The following is a 23,712-nucleotide window of genomic DNA, read 5'->3' on the forward strand; positions in this document are numbered from 1 at the left end:
AGACTTTGGGAGAATATAAACAAGAGATATTTTTTCCCCTTTTTATAGGAAATAAAGTATTTAAGTAGGAAATTATAAAACAGTGCTTATAAAGAAGCAACATTAGATAGCATCAGGGGAATTAAACACTGTGTTGGAAGTTATTCATTCTATCTGGCTTCCAGGGATGGCTTTGTCACTCATGAGCTGCATAACAACAGATACACTACTGAAACTACTGAGGCTTCAGCTCTAAAGTGAAAAGATTGGATGAGATGATTTTAAAGTGGTTGGGTTTTTCCCAGCTCTCATAGTCTATTATTTTTTTAAGTATATGAAAGCGAAGTAACTTACGTGAGAAGAAATATAGGTTATGCAATCATCTAACTTAGCCAGCATGGGGATAAATCCTTCACTATTCACAGACAACGTAGGAGAATTCAATTTCTTTAAAAGGAAAAAAAAAAAAAAATCAGTCTTGCTATATGAGAAAAGGCAGGGGAAAGAAAAGTTTTAAATTACATCATTATAATGGTACTAGTAATAAATCTCATTTATGTAGTACTTTAAAGTTTGCAAAGAACCTTCATCGGCTATAATATGACTACATTTCCCATCAGAATCAATCCTATTTAACTGCACAAGTCTTTATAGCAGATTTTTAGAGTCAGTAAGGGTAGGCTTATAAATCTGTAATATTGTAATTTATGTTAAACAAGTAGGAAAAAAGAGATAGTTTAATTCAGTTTCTACCACTGAACTTCACATGGGACAAAACAACTTTGAGGTACTTTTTTTTTTCTTTTTTGATGGGGAACATGGCATAATAAAGTGATCTTAAATATTTTGGTTTCAGAGATCCCCTTATAGTCTTAAAAATATGTTGTTTTTCAGTCATTTCCCCCCACTGACCCCATTTGGGGTGTCTTTGACAAAGATACCTAAGTGATTTGCCATTTTCTTCTACAGATAATTTTATACATGAAGAAAATGAGGCAAATAGGGTTAAGTGACTTGGCCAGGGTCACCCAGCTAGTGTCTGAGGCCAAATTTCAACTTAGGAAGATGATTCTTCCCAACTCCGAGCCTAGCTCTCTATCCACTATACCACCTAGCTTCCCCATCTTAAAAATTGAGGACCAAAAGAATTTTTATTTATGTAGGTTATATTTACTGGTATTAACTATATTAAACATTAAAATTGATTTTTTAAAGTTTACATTTTTATTTATAAATTTATTTTAAAATCCCAATAAACCCTTTACATGATAGCATAAAGAACATATTTTTACAAAAATAAAAAAACAACTATTTTTCAAAAGAAGAGGTAATTAGAAGAGTAGTACTGTTTTACTTAGTTCTCTGAATCTCTTTAATGTTTAGCATAATAAAAATACAGCTGTATTCTCATACCTGCTTCTATATTCATTCTACCACAATATTATTTTGATTGAAATATTTATGAAGAAAATTCTACCTCACAGATAGATAATTGGAAAAGGGAGGATTTTTAAATATTCAAAAAACAACTTTGTTTTATTATAAAGAAAGTTTAGATAAACAAACATGTTTCTCCTTACAAGGACTCAGGGAACCATAAAATTCCATAGATCACACTTTGAGAATCACTGACATAATAGATATAAAGCTATCATTAAAGCCACGTCCCACATGTGACCCTGAGGAAATGATTTATCTGTCAGTGCTTTAGGCAACTCTTTAAAAATATAAGTTGCACAGAAAAGGCCAACTTGGATAGGTAAAAGGAAATTTGTTCACCAGGAAGTTCTCTAAATCAATGAAATCATATCTCTAAATCCTCTCCCCATCCATATTTTTTGCATTACTGTATTAAAATGTTGCTCCTTAAAGAATCTAAATTTAGACTTTGCTATTTTTTAGAATTATGTGGCATTTTTGCACTGAGAAGAGAATAATAAATGTTCAATAGTCAAATAAAACAATTATTTAACATTTCCTCTTTGGAATATCTGCAGCTGTTTTAAACTATTTTAACACTTGTCAGTTAGAAACATGTTAGATTAGGCAAGAAACTTATGTCATCTTTTTTTTACTTTTGTAATTTTTATTCAGTTTATATATATAATTCATAAAATAAATATGCATGTATATATATGTTACCCTAATATTATGGATATGTGTATTTGTATTGTATAGACACACAAAGACATCCATCTTTTCTATGAACCCTAATTTATTAAATACTATCCAGCAATATTTAACTTTAGAAGGAAGATATTTTTTAAAAGACTATTTTTCAATCAGATATCATATAAGCACATAAACTATGATTTCAATTAATAAGCATTTAGTCCTTCAAACATCTGAGATAAAGGTGCTTAAGACTAAAATATTTAATACATACCGTGTTAATAGTTTCCAATTCATTAAAATAAGAAAGTTTTTGTTGAATATTTTCAGCCAGATCAACCAGTTCTGACTATTTAAAAAGAAAGAAAAAAAAAATCACAATACTGAGATAATGAATGAACATTTAAATTTATCCTCAATATTCAAAAAAAATACATATATGATCACTTTAAATCAATTTAATTTGGCTCCTAAACAAAAAAATGTAAATTATTCATGAGATCCTAGATAATGTATTTAAAACCTATAAGAAATTTGAGTCTGATCCCATCATTTTACAGACAAGGAAACTGTGGCCCAGAAGTCAGATAATTTGTCCAAGATACTCAGGCAGAACGTGGCAAGAAACCAGGGCTTTTGATCCAATCCAGTGCTCTTTACACTGTACCCTAAAGACTCTTTCTATTCCATTTGAAAAAAACTCAAAAACCTAAAATAAACTTTAGCTAAAGTCAGTAAAAGCAGGTGATATTTTCATCATCACTAAATAAATATATAGATAGTACTGAATAGCACTTTAAGGTCTGCCAAGTGCTTTACAAATGATCAGCTCATGACATTCCCACAATAACCCTGAAAAGCAAACTCAAATAGTGGTCAACAGACTTATCCAGGGCCCTATGGCTAGCAAGTGTCTGAGGCTGGATTGGAACTCATGTCTTCCTGACTATTGACCTAGTACTCTATAACTTCATTCATGTTAAATATTAAAGACTCAAACTAATTAATTTCTAATATCTAGGCTGAAAAAAGCAATAGATGAACTGTCTGAATATTCAGGAAAGCAAGCTGCTTTCTTTAGATAAGTCTTTGTTTAACACACAAAGGAATGCTGCTGATATATGCCACTTAGAGCCCCTAGCATGATACTTGTAGGGGTTCAATGAATACTCATTAAATGAAATAAATAAATAAATAGTTCCATTTAGTCACTTGGAAAACCAAATGTTTCTCCTGAGCCTCCTTCCCCATAAACAAATTACCTGCTCTTTCAGGAGCTGTTCACAAGCTTCATGCAGAGTACCTGTCTTCGTGGACACAAAAAGATACTGTTTCTGCAAAGACTCCAGATGCTGAAGAGCTCTGTTAACATCATTCAGTATAGCGTCACACTGCTCCTGAAACCCAGACAAGTAATCCCTCATCTGTCTAGAAAACAGAACCAAAAGGGATTGGCAGAAATGATTCCAAGCACAATCAACAAATAGAGCTACATCACATGTTTATAAGAATCCTTGAATTTCAGGACAGAAAGCTCAATTACTCATGAAAAAAATGAGCATGCTCAACAAACACAAAGCTCTAAACTATAAACTGATTTAGTACTTAAGAGAGCAGGTCACTTGACTTTGCAGGCAAGTAAAAGATTTACGTAATAAAGCCATAAACCACAAAGTGATTTTTAAAATGTTAAATGTTATATTACTGATTCAGTTTTCAAAAGAATAGGTCACCAACTAAAAGAGCTGCTCACACATGCACACACATATCACCTTTCTATTCAGCTTATATTAAATCATACTAAATGACTTACTGAAACAAAATACACCTTAAAATTAAAATTCATTTCTTAACTTACCAATGTTTTAGTATATATTTATGTTGTTAACCACAATTCATGACAGCAGAGGAAAATTATGCAATGCAAATTAAAGGGTCATAAATATAGTATTGGAAGAACCTCAGAGATCTGTATTTTTGAGGACATTGAGGCCCTGAGAGAGAACGTAATTTAACCAATAGCCTATTGAGATTAAGTGGCAGAGCCAGATTCAAACTGAAATCTACTCATCTCAGTGCTCTTTCCAGGGCATCAAACTACTTCCCTATTACAGGCTGGCTACCTGTTGCTACAATAATTCACATTTACATAATGCTTTATAAATAATATAAGGCAACTAGATGATGCAGTAGAAAGAACAAAAAGCTTGGAGTTAAGAGTTGAAGTCAAATCAAACCTCAGATACCTAATTAGCTGTGAACCTGGGCAAGTCACTTGACTGGCTCAGTTTCCACATATGTAAAATGGGGATCTTTACCTACCTCCCAGAGTTGTTGTGAGAATCAAATAAGATAATATTTAGTACATTATCTGTATATAGGAGGTGCTAAATAAACATTTCTTTCCTTCCTTCCTTCCATAAAATTCATTTATTTAGATGATTCCAAAAAACAAAAATTACAAATTTACTTTCTATTTGTCTTCCAATTACAATATGCACAGTTTATTTATAATACATGTTTACCTTCTTTATGCTTCTCTGGGGTGAGTTTTTATTCTCTAAGTATACACCAACTAGTCTAGTAATTAACTAAGAAAAAGAATGCTTAACTTTGAGCCAGGAAACTTGATTTTAAATCCTAGTTCTGACCTTACTATATGACCTTAAACTTACTATATGAATTTAAACTTCCTTCTCTGCAAAAATACTGCTTGAAAAAGAGCTTTATAGCCTTACTTAAAAAAATCCAAATATACATATACATCTCACCCCAGACATATAAATAGGCAATTGACTTCATTTTTTAGAATCATAATTTCCTCAACTGGGTAACAGAGATAACACATACAAGTAAGTGTGGTCATTAGAATTCCCTCCTGTGTGCTTGTTGATTCTGGATGAAGAATTTTTTCTCAGAAATCTCAGGGAATCAGATTATTGAAAGCTTCAGGGGATGGTGACTGGTACCTCTAAGGAATAACATACCACAAACAAGAGAGCAGCATACCTATATTTCGTTCCTTCATCTTGATCCATCTGGGTTTGTAGCTGTGCAAACCACGAGAAGAACTAGAAAGATAAGAACATCAAACTGTCAATTTTACAAAAATATACAGAGAGCTTATACAATACAGTAAGTTCTCAATGTCCAAAACATTGTTTTTACTTTTACCTTTAGGGCCTTAAACAGAAAACATTAAATACACTTTTAGATCCAGGACCAAGAAGAAAAGAATTCCAAAGGAATAATCACCAAATAACTTAAAATTCAAGAAAAAAAAAAAAAACTATTAAAAAAATACAAACTACAAATAATATCAAGTTTTCAAGACAGAAAAGAAACTATTCTCAAACAGGAGAGGTTTCAGAGATTGTCCAACTGAAAAATATCTACTACTAAAAAAAAAAAAAAGTTATAGAAATGATACAAAATGATTTTTCTTATGCCATACTCTCAATTCCTAGGCAAAACTTCTTACACTATGGGATGCAACCCCATTTGACTCATATAACAATGTGAGAGCTGTGTTATTATGATTTATTATCAGTATGTATAAAAATCTCTTGGGCTTACAAGAGGTTGCAAGTGGAAAAGGTTAAGAAGTACTGATTCAGAAGAGTCCTTAAAGATCATGACCAAATCCTCCACTTTGCAAGTTGAGACAATGACTACTATCTCCAGGACATCGTGCTGGCTCTATTAAAGTACTGCCAAGAGTCCAGAGCAGAGCTTATGAAGGCAGTAACAACGAAAGCAGAGGGACAAATCTGAGAAACAGGACACAGAAAAGCATAGCACAACATGATGACTGCCCAAATGTAGAGGGTGTAGAAGGGAGAAAGGCAAGTCCAAATTGACTTTGATGTTTTAAGCCTGGCTGACTAGAAGAATAGCACTTTTGATAAAAATAAAAAAGTAAGCTGAGAAAAAAGGTACAGAAAAATCAGGGGAAAAGTAAGTAACAAGAGAAGACTACTCTGCCTTCACATGTGAAATATAAAATTCAGTAATCTTAATCTATTTTCCAACTCAGTTAACTTCAACTCAGTTATTTGAAGAGGTAGCTCAAGAAAGTATTTAAACACTTTGGTTTATTAATAAAGTAAAATCAAAAGGAAAAAATTAGGAACAATGAATGTTTGAAAAGCAAATGTGTTCATCTAAAATATATAGAGAAACCCTAAAGAGAATAACAAAAAGAAGGGTTCTAAAAGATAAGAAATTATGATTATCTCTGGCAATAAATTCCTATTTTATAGCTGTGCTTTGCTTCTTTTGTATTTAATTACCTGGTATGTTATATTTATTTACTTTATATTTATGTTACGTGTACTTGTTAAATCCTAGTAAACTATGAGTTCTTGGGAATAGGTTATTTCTCTTTTAGTATTCATATTCCCAGTATTTGGCCAAGTACCTATCATCATGTGTTTAGCATTTATTATCTTCCAGGATAGGATTTATATCTAGTACTTCACAGTTTGCAAAGTGCTTTACATGTTTACTTATTTGATATTTATAATGGCCCAGGGAGGCAGAGGATATCAGGATCCCATTTTATAGATGGGAGGAAAGAGGGTGTTAGTTATGGCAGGTTAGTGAGGCAATGAGAGTACTGACCTCTCTTTTGTGATTTAATATCATTTGATCTTTGTCTCAAATGTGAAAAACAAATGAGATAATATCTGTCAAGCAATAGGTAAATAAATACAAGGAATATTATGATGATAATGATGATGAAAAGAATTGATCAAGGTGTCACTCAGTCAGTAAACAGTTGAAGGAAAAACTACATCAGTTTTTCTTTGCAAAGGGCTGAAACTAAGTTGATGCACTGAGGTCAGACAACCAAGCACTTAAAACTAATTACAGATTGGACATTATTAGAATATGCTTGGAAAATGGTCCTTCCCACTATTCTGTGCAGGGCCCAATTGTTTGATGTATATAGATAACTGTAGGAGGGACTAGGGGGTGGACAAAGACTAGCCAGAGTCACTTCTGGGCAGGAGAGGAAGAGGAGAGGTCAAGATCCTGCGAGTCCATTCCCTTCACTTCTACCACTAAAGACCAAGAATAAAGACCAAGGACTTTTGCTTATCCTGACTCCAGCTGATTCTAAGGTATCCAGGATGCTAATGGGGTCAGCACATTTTCTGATACCAGGTCCTGCTGTTCTCCAGTTAATAATGGGGAATTTTTATGTAAGTTTTTAATCTCATGAAGTAAAATTCAAGGGAGTGATCCAAAATGCATCAATTCAAATTCAAATAAAATAACTGCTACAAATTCACCACTAGATCCAGACTAAAAAAAGTTCTATTAAGCATACTAATTTAATTAACTTATTGTTTTTTCTTTCTCATGGTTTTTCCCTGTTGTTCCTATTCTCTTTCACAAGATGACTAATGTGGAAATATGTTCAATATGATCACACAAGTATAACCTACATCAGACTGACTGCTATCTAAGGGGAAGGAAAGGGGAAATCAAAAAATCTTATAAAAGTAAATATTGAAAACTAAAAATTTTTTAAATGAAATAAATAATAAAAAAGTTATGTTGATGATATAATATGTATTTCTACTTATCTAGAAAGTGACTGGGAAATGAGTTTTAATATATTTTAAAATTCATCACTACCGACAAAAAACCATGAGTTTTCTCTAAGTATTTTCAAATAACATTTCAAAGCACAGGTTTTTTAATTTGACATCACTTACAATATCTAAAATATACTAAGACTTCTTATTAAAAATGCTAATCAGTTACCTGCTGTGCAGTTTCAATTCTTTCTTCTTCCATGCCTAAAGAAGCAAATCCTTTCAAAAGAATATCCTCTGTAGATTCTGGCACAGTTGAAGTCAGAGAGATGGACAATGATCGGGATGTTAAGCTACACAAATCTTCAATGGGGAGCTGAAAGAAAACACCACAAAGATATTTAAATAACTTTTTGTTTTGTTTTGTTTTCTACCTAAATTTTAATTTTATTTTTAAACTTTTTTTATTAATTTTATAATTATAACTTTTTTTTAATAGTACATATGCATAGGTAATTTTTCTTTTTTTACATTATCCCTTGTACTCCTTTCTGTTCCGAATTTTTCCCCTCCTTCCCTCCACCCCCTCCCCTAGATGGCAGGCATTCCCATACATATTAAATATCTTATAGTTTAAATAACTTTTAAATCTCTAAATATAACTACAAGTTGGGCCAATTAATCCTCTACCACCTGAAATTACTTGAAAAATACCAAAACACAGTCATTAATAGCAGGCATTTTATGGTATTAATGTGTATATTAAAACAGGGCCATACCATAGGAAGCTAATGGTGACACTTCATTTTTACCTTATAAAATATATTGTATTTCATACACAAAAATGATCTATAAGTACCACCAACAGTCTGTATTCATTTTAAGTTATCTAATAGAATCAATGATTTTTAGAGAAGTAAGGGACCTTAGAGATCATCTAGTTCAACTTCCCACAGTTTATAGATGAGGAAATTGAAATCCAAAAAGGTTATAAAAGTGAATCTGTGCTCATCTGGACATATTTTCCCACCTAATTCCCCTCATGATAATGACATGCTTTCACAAGATTTGTGAGAAAAATTAGGGATGTGGTCTATAGCCATGAAGCTTGTTGAAACTCTTCAAGCTCCCTCCTCAAGCCTCCCATCCCTTTCTCTACCTCTCAGTTGAGAATCTCATCTCTTATTTGAGGCCATTCATTAAGAGCTCCCTCTTCTCCTCTCTTCCTAAACTCAGCCTTTCTGCCACTTTCTTCTTCATGTCTCACAAGAAGAGGTGGCCTTTTTCTCTGCCATGGCAAACCCCTCTACAAGCACATCCCATCACCTCTAACAGACTCCTCCCTCTAATCATCCCTCCAATCTTATTTATTTTCAACATCTCCTTATCTACTGGCTGCTTTCTTAGTGCTTATAAAAATGTTCATGTCTCTCCAATCCTCAAAAAAATCTTCACAAGGTTCATCTACCCCCCCTGGCTTATTAGCTTATTTTTCTTCATCCTTTTGCGGATAAAGTACTTGAGAAGGCTAGGCGATCACTAGATGAGCCTCTACTTCCTTTCCTCTCACATTCTCTTAACTCCCTATAGCCTGCCTTCTAACCTTATCTTTTAACAGAAGTTGAACTCTCCAAAGCTACTAACAATGGCTTCATTACCAAATAATTACCAAATCTAATGGCCTTTTTTCTCAATCATCAGTCTTGACCTCAGTACAGCCCTTAACACTATCAAACACCTTTTCTAGTCAGAAGAGCTGGGTTCAAATCCCACCAAGATTACAAGCTGTAAAACCATGGAAAGGAAAAAAAAAAAAAAAAAAAAAGGGGGAATAAGTATTTATGTAGTGCTTACTATGGGTCAATTTCTATGCTAAAATTATGTTCTCACAACTCTGAGATATAGACGCTATTATTATTTCCATTTTACAGTATAGAAAACACAGGCAAAACTGTCCAGAGTCACATAGATGAAAAGTATTTGAGGCTGGATTTAAACTCAGATCTTCTGACTATAAGCTCAGCACTCCATTCACTGTACCACCTAATCTCCAAGCCTGTTTCCTTGTCTACAAAAAAGGGGATAATATTAGAATCAAGCAGTTGTTCATTTGAATATTACATTTTTCATAAAGCTCTGGGGAAGTGGGGAATTGGTTTTTTTTAAGGAATAATGCAGTCTTGTGTTTTCCCTGGCCCTCCTTGTTCTCTCTGATGGACCCTATAGCCCCTAGCATCTCAGGATCACAGCATTAGTCCTGTCACTGGTGAGGAATCACAAGACCGTGACTCTAGAGCCCAAAGGGACCATGAAGACCATCTCATCATTTTGAGGAGCCTGGGATCCAGAAAGGAGCAGGGACCTATTCAATGTCACCATCAGTGAGTAGAAAAGCCAGGATTAGAAAGCAAGGTTTCATGATCACAAGTTTACCATACTCTCTCGCCTCATGTAACTTCCATTTATTTGACTTCACAAGTATAAAATCCACAACCCACAACATTCCCAAAAGCCTGAATCCGATTAAAAAGTAACTGGGGGAGGGGGCAGAAACAGCTAGATGATGCAATGGATAAAACACGAAGTCTGGAGGACTGCAGTTCAAATCCAGCCTCAGACACTTAATACTTACCAGTTGTGTGGCCCTGGGCAAATCACTTAACCCCAATTGCCTAGCCAAAAATAAAAACAAACAAAAAAGTAACTGGGAAGTATAACAATGTGAATAAAAACCAAGAGTACATAGATCATGTGATTTTCTGAGTCAACACATGATCTGCAGAGATTCTTCTTCAGGGTTCAGTGGCCCCAGTTCTATCTGAGTTTAACCCTACAACTTTTATTCGGGGTCATGCCTCTTTGCTCACCTCCCTCTACCACTTGAAGGGGAGTAGAAGCATGGGTTTGTGAAGTTCTTGAGCTTGTGCAGATGCACAACAAGAAGATATTCTGCACGTACTGCAGCAGCCACAGCTACTTAAGTCCCAAAAAGCTCTCACAACCAAAGTCACTGTCAAATAGTTCAATGTTAGAAACAGTTATAATGTATCACCCCAAAATAAAACTCCAAGAAATATCAGAGCTAAATTCCAGAATTATCAGATCAAGGAGAAATTACCGTAAGCAGCCAGAAAGAAACAATTCAAATATCAAGGCAGCACAATCAGGATTACCTAGGATGTGGGTGCTTCCACTTTAAAGGATCAAAGGACCTGGAATATGATATTTCAGAGGGCAAAAGAGCTTGGGCCAAAGTCAAGAATCAGCAAAATTAAGCTTTATCTTTCAAAGTAAAGATGGACATTCAATGAAATAGGGGATTTTCATTTATTTTTGATGAAAAGATCAGAGCTGAACAGATAATTTGGTCTTCAAATACAGAATTTAAGAAAAGCATAAAAAGGTAAAAACAGAAAGAAAAATAAAAACTATGTTTTCTAAAGGATAAAATGCTTAATTCTCACATGGGAAAATGCTATGTTTAACTCTTAAGAAGTGTATCTTTGTTAGGGGGAACCTAGAGTATGTAGATCTAATGTGACTTTACTGTGATTAGGTATAAAAAAGAAATCAAGGATGGAAAAGGGTCTCTACTGGAAGAAGAGGAAAGGGGAAGCAAAACGGGGTAAATTACATCACATGAAGAGGCAAAAAAGACCTATTACAGTCAAGGGAAAGAAGAGATAAAATGAGCATTATATGAACCTTAATCTCATCAGTTTTGGCTCAGAGAATATCAGACATATTTAGTTTGATATACAAACTTGTCTCATCCTACAGCAAAGTAGGAGGAGAAAGGGGAAAGGAAAAAAGAAGGCTAATAGAAGGAAGACAAAATCTAGAAAAGCTGTAAAAGGGGAAGGCAGATTAGGGAGGTGGTAGAAGCAAAATACTGGGGAGGAGGGAAAGGGACATGGAAAGAGAAAAGCATAACTTGGGGAAAATAAGATGCTGGGAAATAAGTCATTTTAACTGTGAATGTTAATGGGATGAACTCTCCTATAAAATGGAAGTGGATAGCAGACTGGATTAAAAGCAGAATCTTACAATGTGTTCTATACAAGAGTCATGCATACAAAGTAAAGGTAAAAGGCTGGAGCAAAATCTATTATGCTTCAGCTGAAGTAAAAAAAAAAAAAAAAGCATGAATAGCAATTCTGATCTCAGATCAAGCAAAAGCAAAAATAGATCTAATTAAAAGAGTTAAGGGAAGAAACTACAGCTTACTAAAGGGTATCACAGCTAATAAAGAAACATCAATATTAAACATACATGCACCAAGTGGTATAGCATCCAAATTAAAAAGCTAGAACTGTCTAGCCTATTTGTATCACTTGAACTTAGCACTGTGTTTTATTCTTAGTTAAATAAACACTTTTTTCATTCGTTTGTTGACTAGCATTTTGATAGATTATAATGCAATCTAAATAGTTTTTTCTCACAACTACCTATTTGCTTAAACTTGTTAAATATAGAGACAATGAATGGAATTTTCAGCCACCTGCCCATCTTAAAAGTGGACAGATCAAACTAAGTGACCTCCAAAAACTCCTTCTAGCCCAAGTCCACGATTTTATTCCCAGATACAAGTGTTATCTGAAAATATCATCTATATGTGCCTCTCTACTCCCAAAGACAACAAAGTATCATTAAAAATTCTACTGGAGGCAAAAGAGAAAATATTTGTCTTCCCTTTGTAAAAAGTCATGCTGTCTCCACCCCAAAAAGTAAATCCAAACTGCTAGAACCAGAAAAGACCTTGATTACGAGCACTCCATTACTACCTTTTCTCACTTCATAGATGAGGAAAGAGAAGATTAAAGATAATACTGTGTAATTTTAGCAACTACACTTCAAAAAAAAACAGAACTGGAGAAGTCAGGAAAAAAAATCCACAAATATTAACTGTATAGTGGTACTGCTATACAAAAAGTTTAAAATTATCAGGGCTTTTAAGTGTAGAAAGGTGAACGTCAAAGAGGGATACAATCAATGATTATATCATAAATGTAAAGATAAGGGTGATAAAAAGAGATACTCAGAAGCCAGAAAATTTCCAGAATCCACAGGGCCTTCCTCATAAGCTTCTTCCTTCAACTCAATTAAAATGCATTTAACAAAGTATTTCTTCTTTCTTCTGCTGCCATTAGCCTAAACTTAATTCATGAAGAGATGAGAAAAGGAGAAGAAACCTATCCAAGGACATCACTAATATTCACCTAAAGGAGCTATTCCCAGACTTCTAGATACATGGTCTTACAAGAATGAACACAAGTTTGTTCATTGCATCGTAGAAGTGAGGGGCACCAGTAAAGCTTGAAAAACACTAGCTTAGATCAAATAAAGGAGAATATTATTCAAATTAAAAAACTGTGCACTCAGCTAAAAACTCATGCAAACTGAAAACATAAATATTGTGACTTCAAAAAAAAAAAAAAGGTTTAATAAATTCAAGACAGGTTGTGAAGGGAAACTTAAGATGTGAAGGAATAGGGAATTGATATAACAGGATGGAAAGTTCAAGTACTGGTTAAAATACTTCCTGGTTGTATATCTCTGAGCAAGTCACTTAACTTTTTCTAGTATTATCTCATCATCTACAAAATACAGAAATTACCTCACATGTAGTTAAGGAAAGTCCTCAATGTACTAAATGTGAAATACTAAATACTAAAAAAATCAAACAAAAAAATCTTAAAAAATAAATGTGAACTATTTGTAATTCATTAACATCTAAATGATGAATCTAGGAAAGATTCTAAGGGGGCCTGTTGTGACACATCACTTCCAATAAGCCTACTTCTATAAACCATCCAAAGTCACAATAAGAGAAACTAAATCATTAAAAACTTCATTAAAATTTTTCATTAAAATTTTCACCAATATATGAAAAATTATACCTCAATGGTGTACTTTGGTATAACAAGGGCAAATAATTCAAAAAGAATCAAGAATTTGGCTTGGATTCAAGAATATATCTGACAATAAGGAATTAATAAACGGATTTTAAATCTCCAGTTTTGCAATTCTACTTCTTCCATGATTTCCTGACCCATCCCTCTTCTTTTCCCTTAGTAGAACCCAAACTGACCTCTTTTCTTCCTCAAAAGAAAAAAATATATACTATTCCTTCCAACTTCCCTATTTGTACTGTTGATATCACTACCTTTCCAATCATCAAGACTCAATTAGTATTAGTATTATTACTTAGTATGCTTAGTCCTCTTTAATCTCTTTCTCCCACTGAATCTGTTGTCAAGACACATCCATTTTATTCCCTAACTTCTTCCATCTGTCCTCTTCTATTTACACTAGAAATAACCTACTTAGGTTCCCAATGCCTTCTCCTCACCCCCAAATGTTTAGATAACTCCTCCCTGCCCTTATTCTCTCACCTTTCCAATCCAATCTTCACCAGCTGCCAAAATAATATCCTAATGCCCACGTCTACCCAAGTCAAAAGCCACTAGTGCCTCTATTGCCTAAAGAAATATAGCCTGATTAGTCTACCTTTCAAAATTATTTATAATATGGTCTCAACTATCTTTCTAGCATCTTTTTTTTAATACAACTTTCCCTCAAACACCCCAGGATTTATCTTGCCCTCTCCAGGCTCTGTATGTTCATACAAGCTGTCTCCCTATTCCTGGAATGCACTCCCTCCATCTATTCTTCCTTCAGATGCCATTGCTTTATATAGTCTCCTCCTCATCCTCCCTGATGGTGCATCCCATGCCCTCCTAATTCCCAAATCATCCCCCAATCAAAGTATTTTCTCCATTCCCCAGTTTTCTAGAATACTGTGTGGCTCTCCTTTGTCCCAGTATTATTTATTTTGTGTTTATAGCTCTATCTTTATTTTATCCCCCAATGTAAGCTTCATTTTGTGTCCCTAATATCTAGAAGTGGATTATCAAATCTGTAAGTAGAAAAGAAAATGGGCTAATCATGTAGCAAGACTCGAGGATGAATGATAAATAATCCATCTATTGAATCCATATCTACAAATATTAAGAGAACCAGAAGAAAGTCTCCAGTGCACCTGGTATTTTATCCACAGAGGATTTATAGAAAAATGTGAACAAAGATCATACAGGAGGAAAGGCTTACAATCTGCTTTGCTCTGTGAAGAATATATAATGATCAGATCCTAGATCCACAAGCATCCTTGGTGCCCAGCACAGCACCTTTCTTGAACACAGAGGCACCCAATAAGGGTCTTGAATTAAGTTTCAGGTGCTATTTTAACATTTTATTGAGTGCTATGCTGAGATAACTAAAAAAAATTACTTCTCTACTATACTTTGAGTACAAGTAACCATAATTTTCTCTACAACAAATAGAGGGGAAAAAAAAAAAAAAAATATATATATATATATATATATACACACACACACACATACACACACACATGTGTGACATTAGCTTCATTTAAAGAAGGAAGCAGGAAGAATGAAGTTAATGATTTTATGATATGTACAAACTGGTAGCTACTTATTATACAGCCAGCTTTTCCCAGTTCAGAAATAATGCAGGAAAAATTTATCTTATGAAAATTCTATTTTTAAATGGTATAAAGCCAATTGGAATACATCTGATAATTGTAGCAAAAGTTTAAATTTGGAAACCTATTTCCAGCATCAATGTTAAGGTAGTACATGAATCAATTCTAAAGGATTCCCTACACCTTATATATTTACTTAATCTTTCTCCTCTTTCTTTTGGGAAATCTATATGATAACTAAGAAAATGTGAGCTGTGGGAGTTGAACTCACAGATTTTTCCCACAAAGGTTCTTGGGTGAGCAAATGACAAATCCTCAGTGTTTGTTTTACAGGTTTACAAACAGCAAAGTTCATTCTACCAAAGGACATTCACTAATTAAGAGACTAGAGACCATTTTCAAATTAATAACAAGTACTAAAATAATAACTGACATTTACAAATTTTGCAAAGAGCTTCCCAGACATAAAATCCTGGGATACTCAAAAGAATCTGGTGAGGTAAAGCTACTACAAATATTATCCTCACTTTACAGATGAGAAAATTGGGTCTTAGAAGTATCTGACTTCCTCATGGTCACGCAAACAGTCTCAAAAGTAGAATCTGAACCTGGATCTTTCTGACTTCAAGTATAGCACACTCTATCCATTATGTCTTTCAAGCAGAATAAGCTTGTAGGACTGGGGAAAAATTAAATGTACTGTGACACTAAGTGTTGGGAGTGAGTGTAGAAGCCCATGGCTACAGGTGATTACCTTTATTCTATACTTCCCTTGCTACTCTCAGGAGGAAATAACTTACATTTAATCAAATGACCAATGTAAAGCACCTTGCAAACTTTAAACTGCTATACATACGTAAATAAAGCATTTTTAATATAATACTATGTCAATTGTAAAGCCTCTTTATATACAATCTCTCATTGTTCCTCACAAAAACCTGGTGAAGTAGGTAGCACAAGTATTTTATTAGGGAGCAGAAAGGATTTCTTATGCAAGTTTATGCAATTCAGTAAGGTACTAGGCCAAGGCTTGAACCTCTCTCCCTAGTCCAGCAGTCTTTCTTGTGACATGTGATAGTGGGGGGAAGGGGGGAACAGGTTTACTTCTATATCCTGATTCAGGAACAAAGAGACAAAACCAGACATAAAATTAAAGGAAGCCAAAAATGATGCCACTTTTTCAAACTTTCTACCAGTTCATATCAGCTGAAAGAAGACAACTGAAAGAAGAAAGAAGAGCTTGCCTGCTTTATCAGTTACTCGCTAGCCTCGGCTGGCATCTTCTTTAGGAGGGTACTGGAAGTGGACAAAAAAAACCAAAAGATCACCTGCTTTCCCTGGAAAAGCCTGACAAAGTAAGGGTAGAAGATTTACTTACTAGGGGCATTAAAAATCTTTTTTTTTTTTTTTTTAAAGAGTGACATCAAAAGTGACAAATGTTGCATTATAAATAGCTGGAAGTCACCATATAAATGCTAAAAAATTAATTTCATCTTACATGTAAAAAACTGTTCCTTTTTAAATTTTTATAAACTACAAAAACATGTTTCACAGTTAATGAGGTTAAACCCACATTATTTATCATTCAATAAATTTATTTACTTTGCTTTTTTATTGAGATAGGCTGATTTTCAGCACTATACAATTATACTCCCTTCATAACTTATACATCAGTAAATTATGTTAATTCAATATGTTCAATTTAATCTCTATTATTTTCCCACACTCACTACTTTCTGGGATCCTACGGGAAAATGAGTGACATTTATCAGAGGGGCACTTGAAAACCTATTGAAGGATTACCTACAGAATAAATATTCCCAAATAATCTTGCCAGCACCACAGAAGAAAAATGTGGGCAATGCCATTATGCTTTGTTTCACCACTAGGAAATCTCAAAACATGAACTTCAAAGAACTAGCCAAGAACAGAAAGATGATTCAGGATGAAAATACAAGCAGGTACCTAATAGGCCCCAGTAATACAGCAAGTGCCCTTCCTTAGGGCACTTTTTCCTTAAAAGTGGAAAAACTTCTCCCACTAGAGAGCTACAAACTGGGCTCTAGGAGGTATCTATCACCTCTCTTGGCTCATATTTATATGCAAAGCACTTTCTTCACAAGACTCCTATGACACAGTTAATTCCAAATATTGTCCACTATCCCTCCAGTCAACCAAGTTCACAATCTTGTAAATGTGCTCAACAAGATATAGGTATCCTCCCATATACTCCATATCCAATTAGCTATCAATCATTATAATTACACAATATCTCCTGCATTTCAAAGAACTTGAATTCACTGCTTCCTAACTGGTGTCCCTGCTTCCCATCTGGCCTTTCTCCAATCCAACTTCAAAGGATTGTCAACCATTTATTAAAAATAGGTCTGATCATATTAACTTCTTTGCTAGAGAATTTCCAGTATTGCTTGCTGCTGGAAGAGGATGCTAATTTCTCTATTTCGCTTTAAAATGCTTCTCAATCTGGTACCACCCTAGCATATTACTCCTTTTCACACATTCTGCATTCCAACCAAACTGCCCCACTTTTATAGCCGCCTGACCCTATACTTCATCTCCCCTTCCAGTGCCTTTGCACAGGCTGACCTTCAGGGCCTAAAAGCCTCATCACTGGCCTTTAAATTCTCTAGTCCTTCTTCATGGTTGAGGTTTTAATTCCACCTCCTAGAAATGCAAATTAAGACAACTCTGAGATACCACTACACACCTCTCAGATTGACTAGCATGACAGGAAAAGATAATGCTGAATGTTGAAGGGGATATGGGAAAACTGAGACACTGATACATTGTTGGTGGAATTGTGAATACATCCAAACATTTTGGAGAGCAATTTGGAACTATGCTCAAAAAGTTATCAAACTGTGCATACCCTTTGACCCAGCAGTGTTACTACTGGGCTTATATCCCAAAGAGATCTTAAAGGAGGAAAAGGGACCTGTTTGTGCAAGAATGTTTGTGGCAGCCCTCTTTGTAGTGGCCAGAAACTGGAAACTGAGTGGATGTCCATCAACTGAAGAATAGTTGAATAAACTGTGGTATATGAATATTATGGAATATTATTGTTTTGTAAGAAATGACCAGCAGGATGATTTCAGAAAGGCCTGGAAAGATTTAACATGAACTGATGCTGAGTGAAATGAGCAGGACCAAGAGATCGTCGTATACTTCAACAACAATACTGTATGATGATCAATTCTGATGGACGTGGCCATTTTCAACAATGAGATGAACCAAATCAGTTCCAACAGAGCAGTAATGAACTGAACCAGCTACATCTAGCAAAAGAACTCTGGGAGATGATTATGAACCACTACATAGAATTCCCAATCCCTCTATTTTTGTCTGCCTGCATTTTTTATTTCCTTCACAGGCTAAATGTACACTATTTCAAAATCCGATTCTTCTTGTGTAGCAAAATAACTGTATGAACACGTGTATATATATATATATATATATATATATATATATATATATATATATATATATATATATATATATATATATAGTATTTAACATATACTTTAACATATTTAACATGTATTGGTCAACCTGCCATCTTGGGGAGAGGGTGGGGAGAAGGAAGGGAAAAGTTGGAACAAAAGGTTTTGCAATTGTCAATGCTGAAAAATTACCCATGCATATATCTGGTAAATAAAAAGTTATAATAAATAAATAAATAAATTGCACCTCCTAGAGATAGCTTCATGGTCACCACAGTTATTTTGAGCCTGCTCCCTTAATGGAAGTTGCATTGTATTTACTTTGCATATAGTTTTATTTCCTCTCCTGTATAACTTTGCCCCATTATTGACTGCTGGGACTGTTTGGAGTCTTTGTAGTCCCTAAAACTAGTACAGAACCTGCCACGTAACACAACAACTAGTAAATTAGTTAATTTCAGAGATGAGGAAGGTGGTTCCGAGAGTGTCAGTTACTTGCCCATGAGTCCCCCAGCCTCCAGGATGGGACAAAGGTTCTAATCCTGATCTCTTATTTCCAAGTTCAAAGCTCTTTCCATTACACTGTGCTACATGTTATTACACTGTTACATGTAACTACATATTAAAGTTATCTACTTTTGTGACTTATCTCTTTACCCTCCCTCACAAATACTAGACCCCAATGTCATGTCATACCTACAACACACATGTGTGTCTTCCAGGAAATCAACAAACATTTACTAAGAGCTTGCTATATGATGTCAAGCGAACAAACATTTGTTAAGTGTCTACTACGTGCTGGGCACTGTGCTGAGCACTTTACAAATATTTCATTTTCTTTCCCAACCGAGAGATGTTATTATTATCCACACTTTGAGGAAAATGAGGCAAACGGGTTAAATAACTCGCCCAGGATCACACAGCAAGGTAAGCATCTGAAGTGGAATTTGAAGTGGAGTCTTTAGTTCTTCCTGATCCAAGCCCTGCTCTTTTCCCACCACACCATTAGCTGTCTTTTATCAATTCCAAAGCACTATATAAATGTGAGTTATCTCACTCTTAATCCAGGACCTATCTTCAAGACAGCAGCAGGTGTGGAAGCAGTGTGCTGATGATCATCTTAGAGGGAAGGCCCCAGGTCTAGGTTAGAAAAAAAGCCTCTTGCAGAAGATGGGACTTTACAGGAAATTTATAGGAATTAGGGGAAGGCAGCAGAGGGAAATATGAGGAGAGAGGAGAGAGGTCCAGGTTTCTTGTAGAAAATGGGATTTTAACAGAAATTTGAAGGAAATCAAAAAAGGCAGGAGGGGGAGAGTTCCAGACTTGTTGAAGAGAGGAGGATTTTAACAGAAATTAGAGGAAATCAAAGAAGGCAGAAGGAGGAGGTGAGGGGAAAGTTCCAGACTTCTTACAGAAAGAGGGATTTTCACAGAAATTTGAATGAAGGCAAGAGGGGGAGGAGAGGAGTGAGAGTTCCAGGAAGGGGAGACGGCCAAGGCAAGCCCCGAGGGTACAAGTAGAAGGCAAGGGGCCGGTGTCACTGGATCTTCTGCTCCGAGGCTGCAGAGGTAGAAGGGGGCCAGAAAGTGGGGAGGGAAAGGGGGCCACGGGCGGACCTACACTTGGGAAACAATAATGTGGAGGGGAGGAGAGACCAAGCTGGGGCTGCAGTCGCAGCGGCCGAGGAGGATGCGTGGCGAGGGTGACAGCCCGCTGACCAGAGGTCCCTTCTGCAGGGGGCGGGACGAGGGCTGAGGGGGCGGCCGCGGGGAAACGCGAGAGCAGAGAGGAAGGGAGGAAGGCCCGGCACCGAGCAGGCAGCCGGGCCTGAGGCCCTACACCCACGGAGCCCACGGCCGGGCCAGAGCCCATGTCCGGGAAAGGCTGCCAACGTGGCCGGGGGAGGAGGGGTCAATCCCGGCCGGCAGCTCTCACCTCGGCCGGCACCGGCAGGTTCTCCGCCGCCGCCTTCAGCTCCAGCACCGAATCCGTCTGACGGTCGGTGAGTGGCGCCGCAGGGTTGGGCCTCCGGTCCCAGAGGGCGAGCTTCTCGCGGGTGTCCCGGTCCCCCGCCGCCGCCTCCGGCAGCAGCAGCACCTCCGCCATCGCCGCCGCCGCCGCCGGGGCCCACAGCAGCAACAGTACCCGCAGCAGCAGCAGCAGCCGGGGGGAGGCGGGGAGCCGGGGAGCCGGGGACTCGCACTGGGGGGCGGGCACTTCCGGGAGGCCGGGGGCTTCCAGCACAGCACCGAAGCAGCAGGAGGCGGGGAGAAACACGCTGGCCCCGGAAACGCTTCTGAGCAAGAGGGGGCGGGGGCGGAGGAGGGCCAACAAGGACGTGGCTTCAAATCCGGGAACAGGTGTTTCCGTTTGAGTCGGAAGTAAGGAGAGCGCCCGGATGAACCGGAAGTAATCCCACCCCGACAGTCAGCCTCTTTTCAATATCAATAACTTTATTGAGGGATCTTTATTGAGTCACTTAACACTGGAGACCATTAGGTGATCTCGCCAGCAGAGGGCTTCTTGAGCCTGGCACACCCATAGGGCTCCACCGCGAGGGGTGGGGGGTTGCGAGTTCAGCCCTTAATAACCCGTAAGGTGTATTGTTATAAATACATGTTTAATATACTCTGCGCATTATTATAAATGAGTGTATACTATGCTTCATATCGTTCCTTATATTGGTACACTTATATGGTATGCTTAACATGTCATAAATATTTATACATGTATTTACATATATATATATATACATGCTCATATGTGCTTTATATCATTATATAAATGCATGTTTATTTAATGTCATAAATACACGTATAAAATGTTTGACTATCACTTATATGCATACATATAATATATGCTTACGTCATAACATTAAAAATACATGTTATGTTATGTTATATTCAATAAATCGCATGTGATATCAAATATCTGTATAGATTTAACATATAAGATTTTATAAATAAATGCATAAAAGGTTAAATATATCATCACATATGTCACAAATATATTTACAGTATTCTTAATGTGTCATAATGTATATTGTTATAAATATTTGCATAGAGGATTTAATATATTATCATGTATATTGTATATTTATAGTGTGTTTAATGTGTCATAATGTATATTGTATGAATACACATTTAATATGCTTAATACATAATCATGTAGATAATCATTTTCTAATTTATTTAATATATCATTTAATCTTGTTACAAATGCATGCATAAATATGCTTAATCTATCCACTTATATGTTGTCATAAACACATGTGACATGATTAATATGTTATAATATTATTATGAATATGTTAATTTAATATAACATCACATGTCACAAATGTATTTATAGTATTCTTAATGTGTCATAATGTATAGTGTATGAATACACATGTAATATGCTTAATACATAATCATGTAGATAATTACTTTCTAATTTATATAATATATCATTTAATATTGTTACAAATCCATGTATAAATATGCTTAATCTATGCACTTATGACATAAATACACTTATAATGCATTGATATATCTTAACATTATAAATACATGCATAGAATGTTTAATATATCACATATATTGTCAGAAATATATTTATACTATGCTTAATATATTACTATATATCATTATAAATATATTTATAATATGCTTAAAATAGAATAGTATATAGATCATTACAAATATGTTCTAATATATCATTTACTGTTAACAGTGGTCCTCAAACTTTTTAAATAGGGGGCCGGTTCACTGTCCCTCAGACTGTTGGAGAGCCCGGACTACAGTAAAAACAAAAACTCACACGCTGTCCCTGCCCCTCAACCCATTTGCCATAACCTGGCGGGCCGCATAAAAGTCCTTGGTGGGCTGCATCTGGCCCGAGGTCTGTAGTTTGAGAACCCCTGATTATAAATCTATTTAGAATGTGTTATAAATACATTTGCCATGTATATCATAACATTATTCTAGATACACAGAATATATTTAACATATAAAACTTATCATAAATACAGTTTTGCTACATTTAATATATAATAAAATATGTTATAAATGCATTTATAATACATTATTGTATCATAAATATAGATACACTTATTGTAACTGATACAGAAAAGTGTGTTCTTACAAATACATTTATGATATATTTAAGTGATAAATATTATTGTAAATGCATTTATGATATATTCGATATACAAAAATAATTCTAAATGTATTTATAATGTATGAGTATATTTATAAAGTAATTTCATAATATAAAATTATTCAACATGACCATCCTGTTCCATTTCATCTAGTTGCAAGACCTTGTCCTGAAGAAGGTTACTTTTTAACCCTCAAGAAAAGTGCTTTATTAATCTATAGTCATTACCAGAAAATTCCTTTACCCTGAACAAACATGCATTAGGTGCCTACAGAGGCCAGGCCTAGCATTTATTTAAGTTCCTTTTCTCTGCAAGCCACACTATACAAGGTGGTGCCTTGAATACTATTCTGGACTTCAGTTCAAATTCCTGCCTCAATCCCTTACTAGCTGAATAACTCTAAGCAAGTCATTTGACTATCTCAGCCTCAGTTTCCTTCTCTGTAACATAGGAATAAAAATAGTCTCTACCTCCTAGGTTTGTTGTGAGGATAAAAAATTTGTAAACCTTAACACACTATAGAAATACTACTCATGAAATGAGTTCAAATTCTGCCTCAAATACTTATTACTTTCTAGCTGTGTCTCTGCCAAGGCACTTAATCCCAATTGCCTCAGCAAAGAAAAGAAAAGAAAAAAAAAAAAATGCTACTCCTCATTAGTATTATCAAGTCAGAATCAAAGAACAATACTTGAAGGAGCTTTAATTTCTTAGACTGCAAAAATGCAAAATCTGCGTAAATAAGCGCTTTTGGTAGATGAGTAAGGGAATTTCTCTTCCGAAGAGGATCAATTCAAATGATTTTGGCACTTAGAGTATAATCAAAGTACCAAGAGGACTGAGAAGTTCAAAGCCTTATGCAGATTCATTCAGCCAGTATGTATCTCAGTCAAGATCTCTATTCACTTCACTATATCCTTTTTGTCCATAACAAACATACTAGAAGAAAAATTGAGGAGACAAGGGAAG

The 23,712-nt window shown here is 35.5% G+C and overlaps 1 protein-coding gene across 1 annotated transcript in view; it reads right to left on the minus strand.

Moving 5' to 3' along the window:
* COG3 (component of oligomeric golgi complex 3) overlaps positions 1-20,884 on the minus strand; it is a 61,957-nt gene extending 41,073 nt beyond the window's left edge. Inside the window, exons 1-6 of the mRNA XM_074299126.1 lie at positions 20,538-20,884; positions 7,867-8,013; positions 5,101-5,162; positions 3,354-3,519; positions 2,366-2,440; positions 334-426 (exon numbers count right to left, since the gene is read on the minus strand). Of these exons, the coding sequence (XP_074155227.1) occupies positions 334-426; positions 2,366-2,440; positions 3,354-3,519; positions 5,101-5,162; positions 7,867-8,013; positions 20,538-20,708 (714 nt within the window). The 5' untranslated portion in view covers positions 20,709-20,884. The remainder of the gene's footprint in view (positions 1-333; positions 427-2,365; positions 2,441-3,353; positions 3,520-5,100; positions 5,163-7,866; positions 8,014-20,537) is intronic.
* Positions 20,885-23,712: the final 2,828 nt, after the last annotated feature.

The sequence above is a fragment of the Sminthopsis crassicaudata genome, chromosome 3 (genome assembly GCF_048593235.1).
Source record: "Sminthopsis crassicaudata isolate SCR6 chromosome 3, ASM4859323v1, whole genome shotgun sequence".
Classification (NCBI taxonomy): domain Eukaryota; kingdom Metazoa; phylum Chordata; class Mammalia; order Dasyuromorphia; family Dasyuridae; genus Sminthopsis; species Sminthopsis crassicaudata.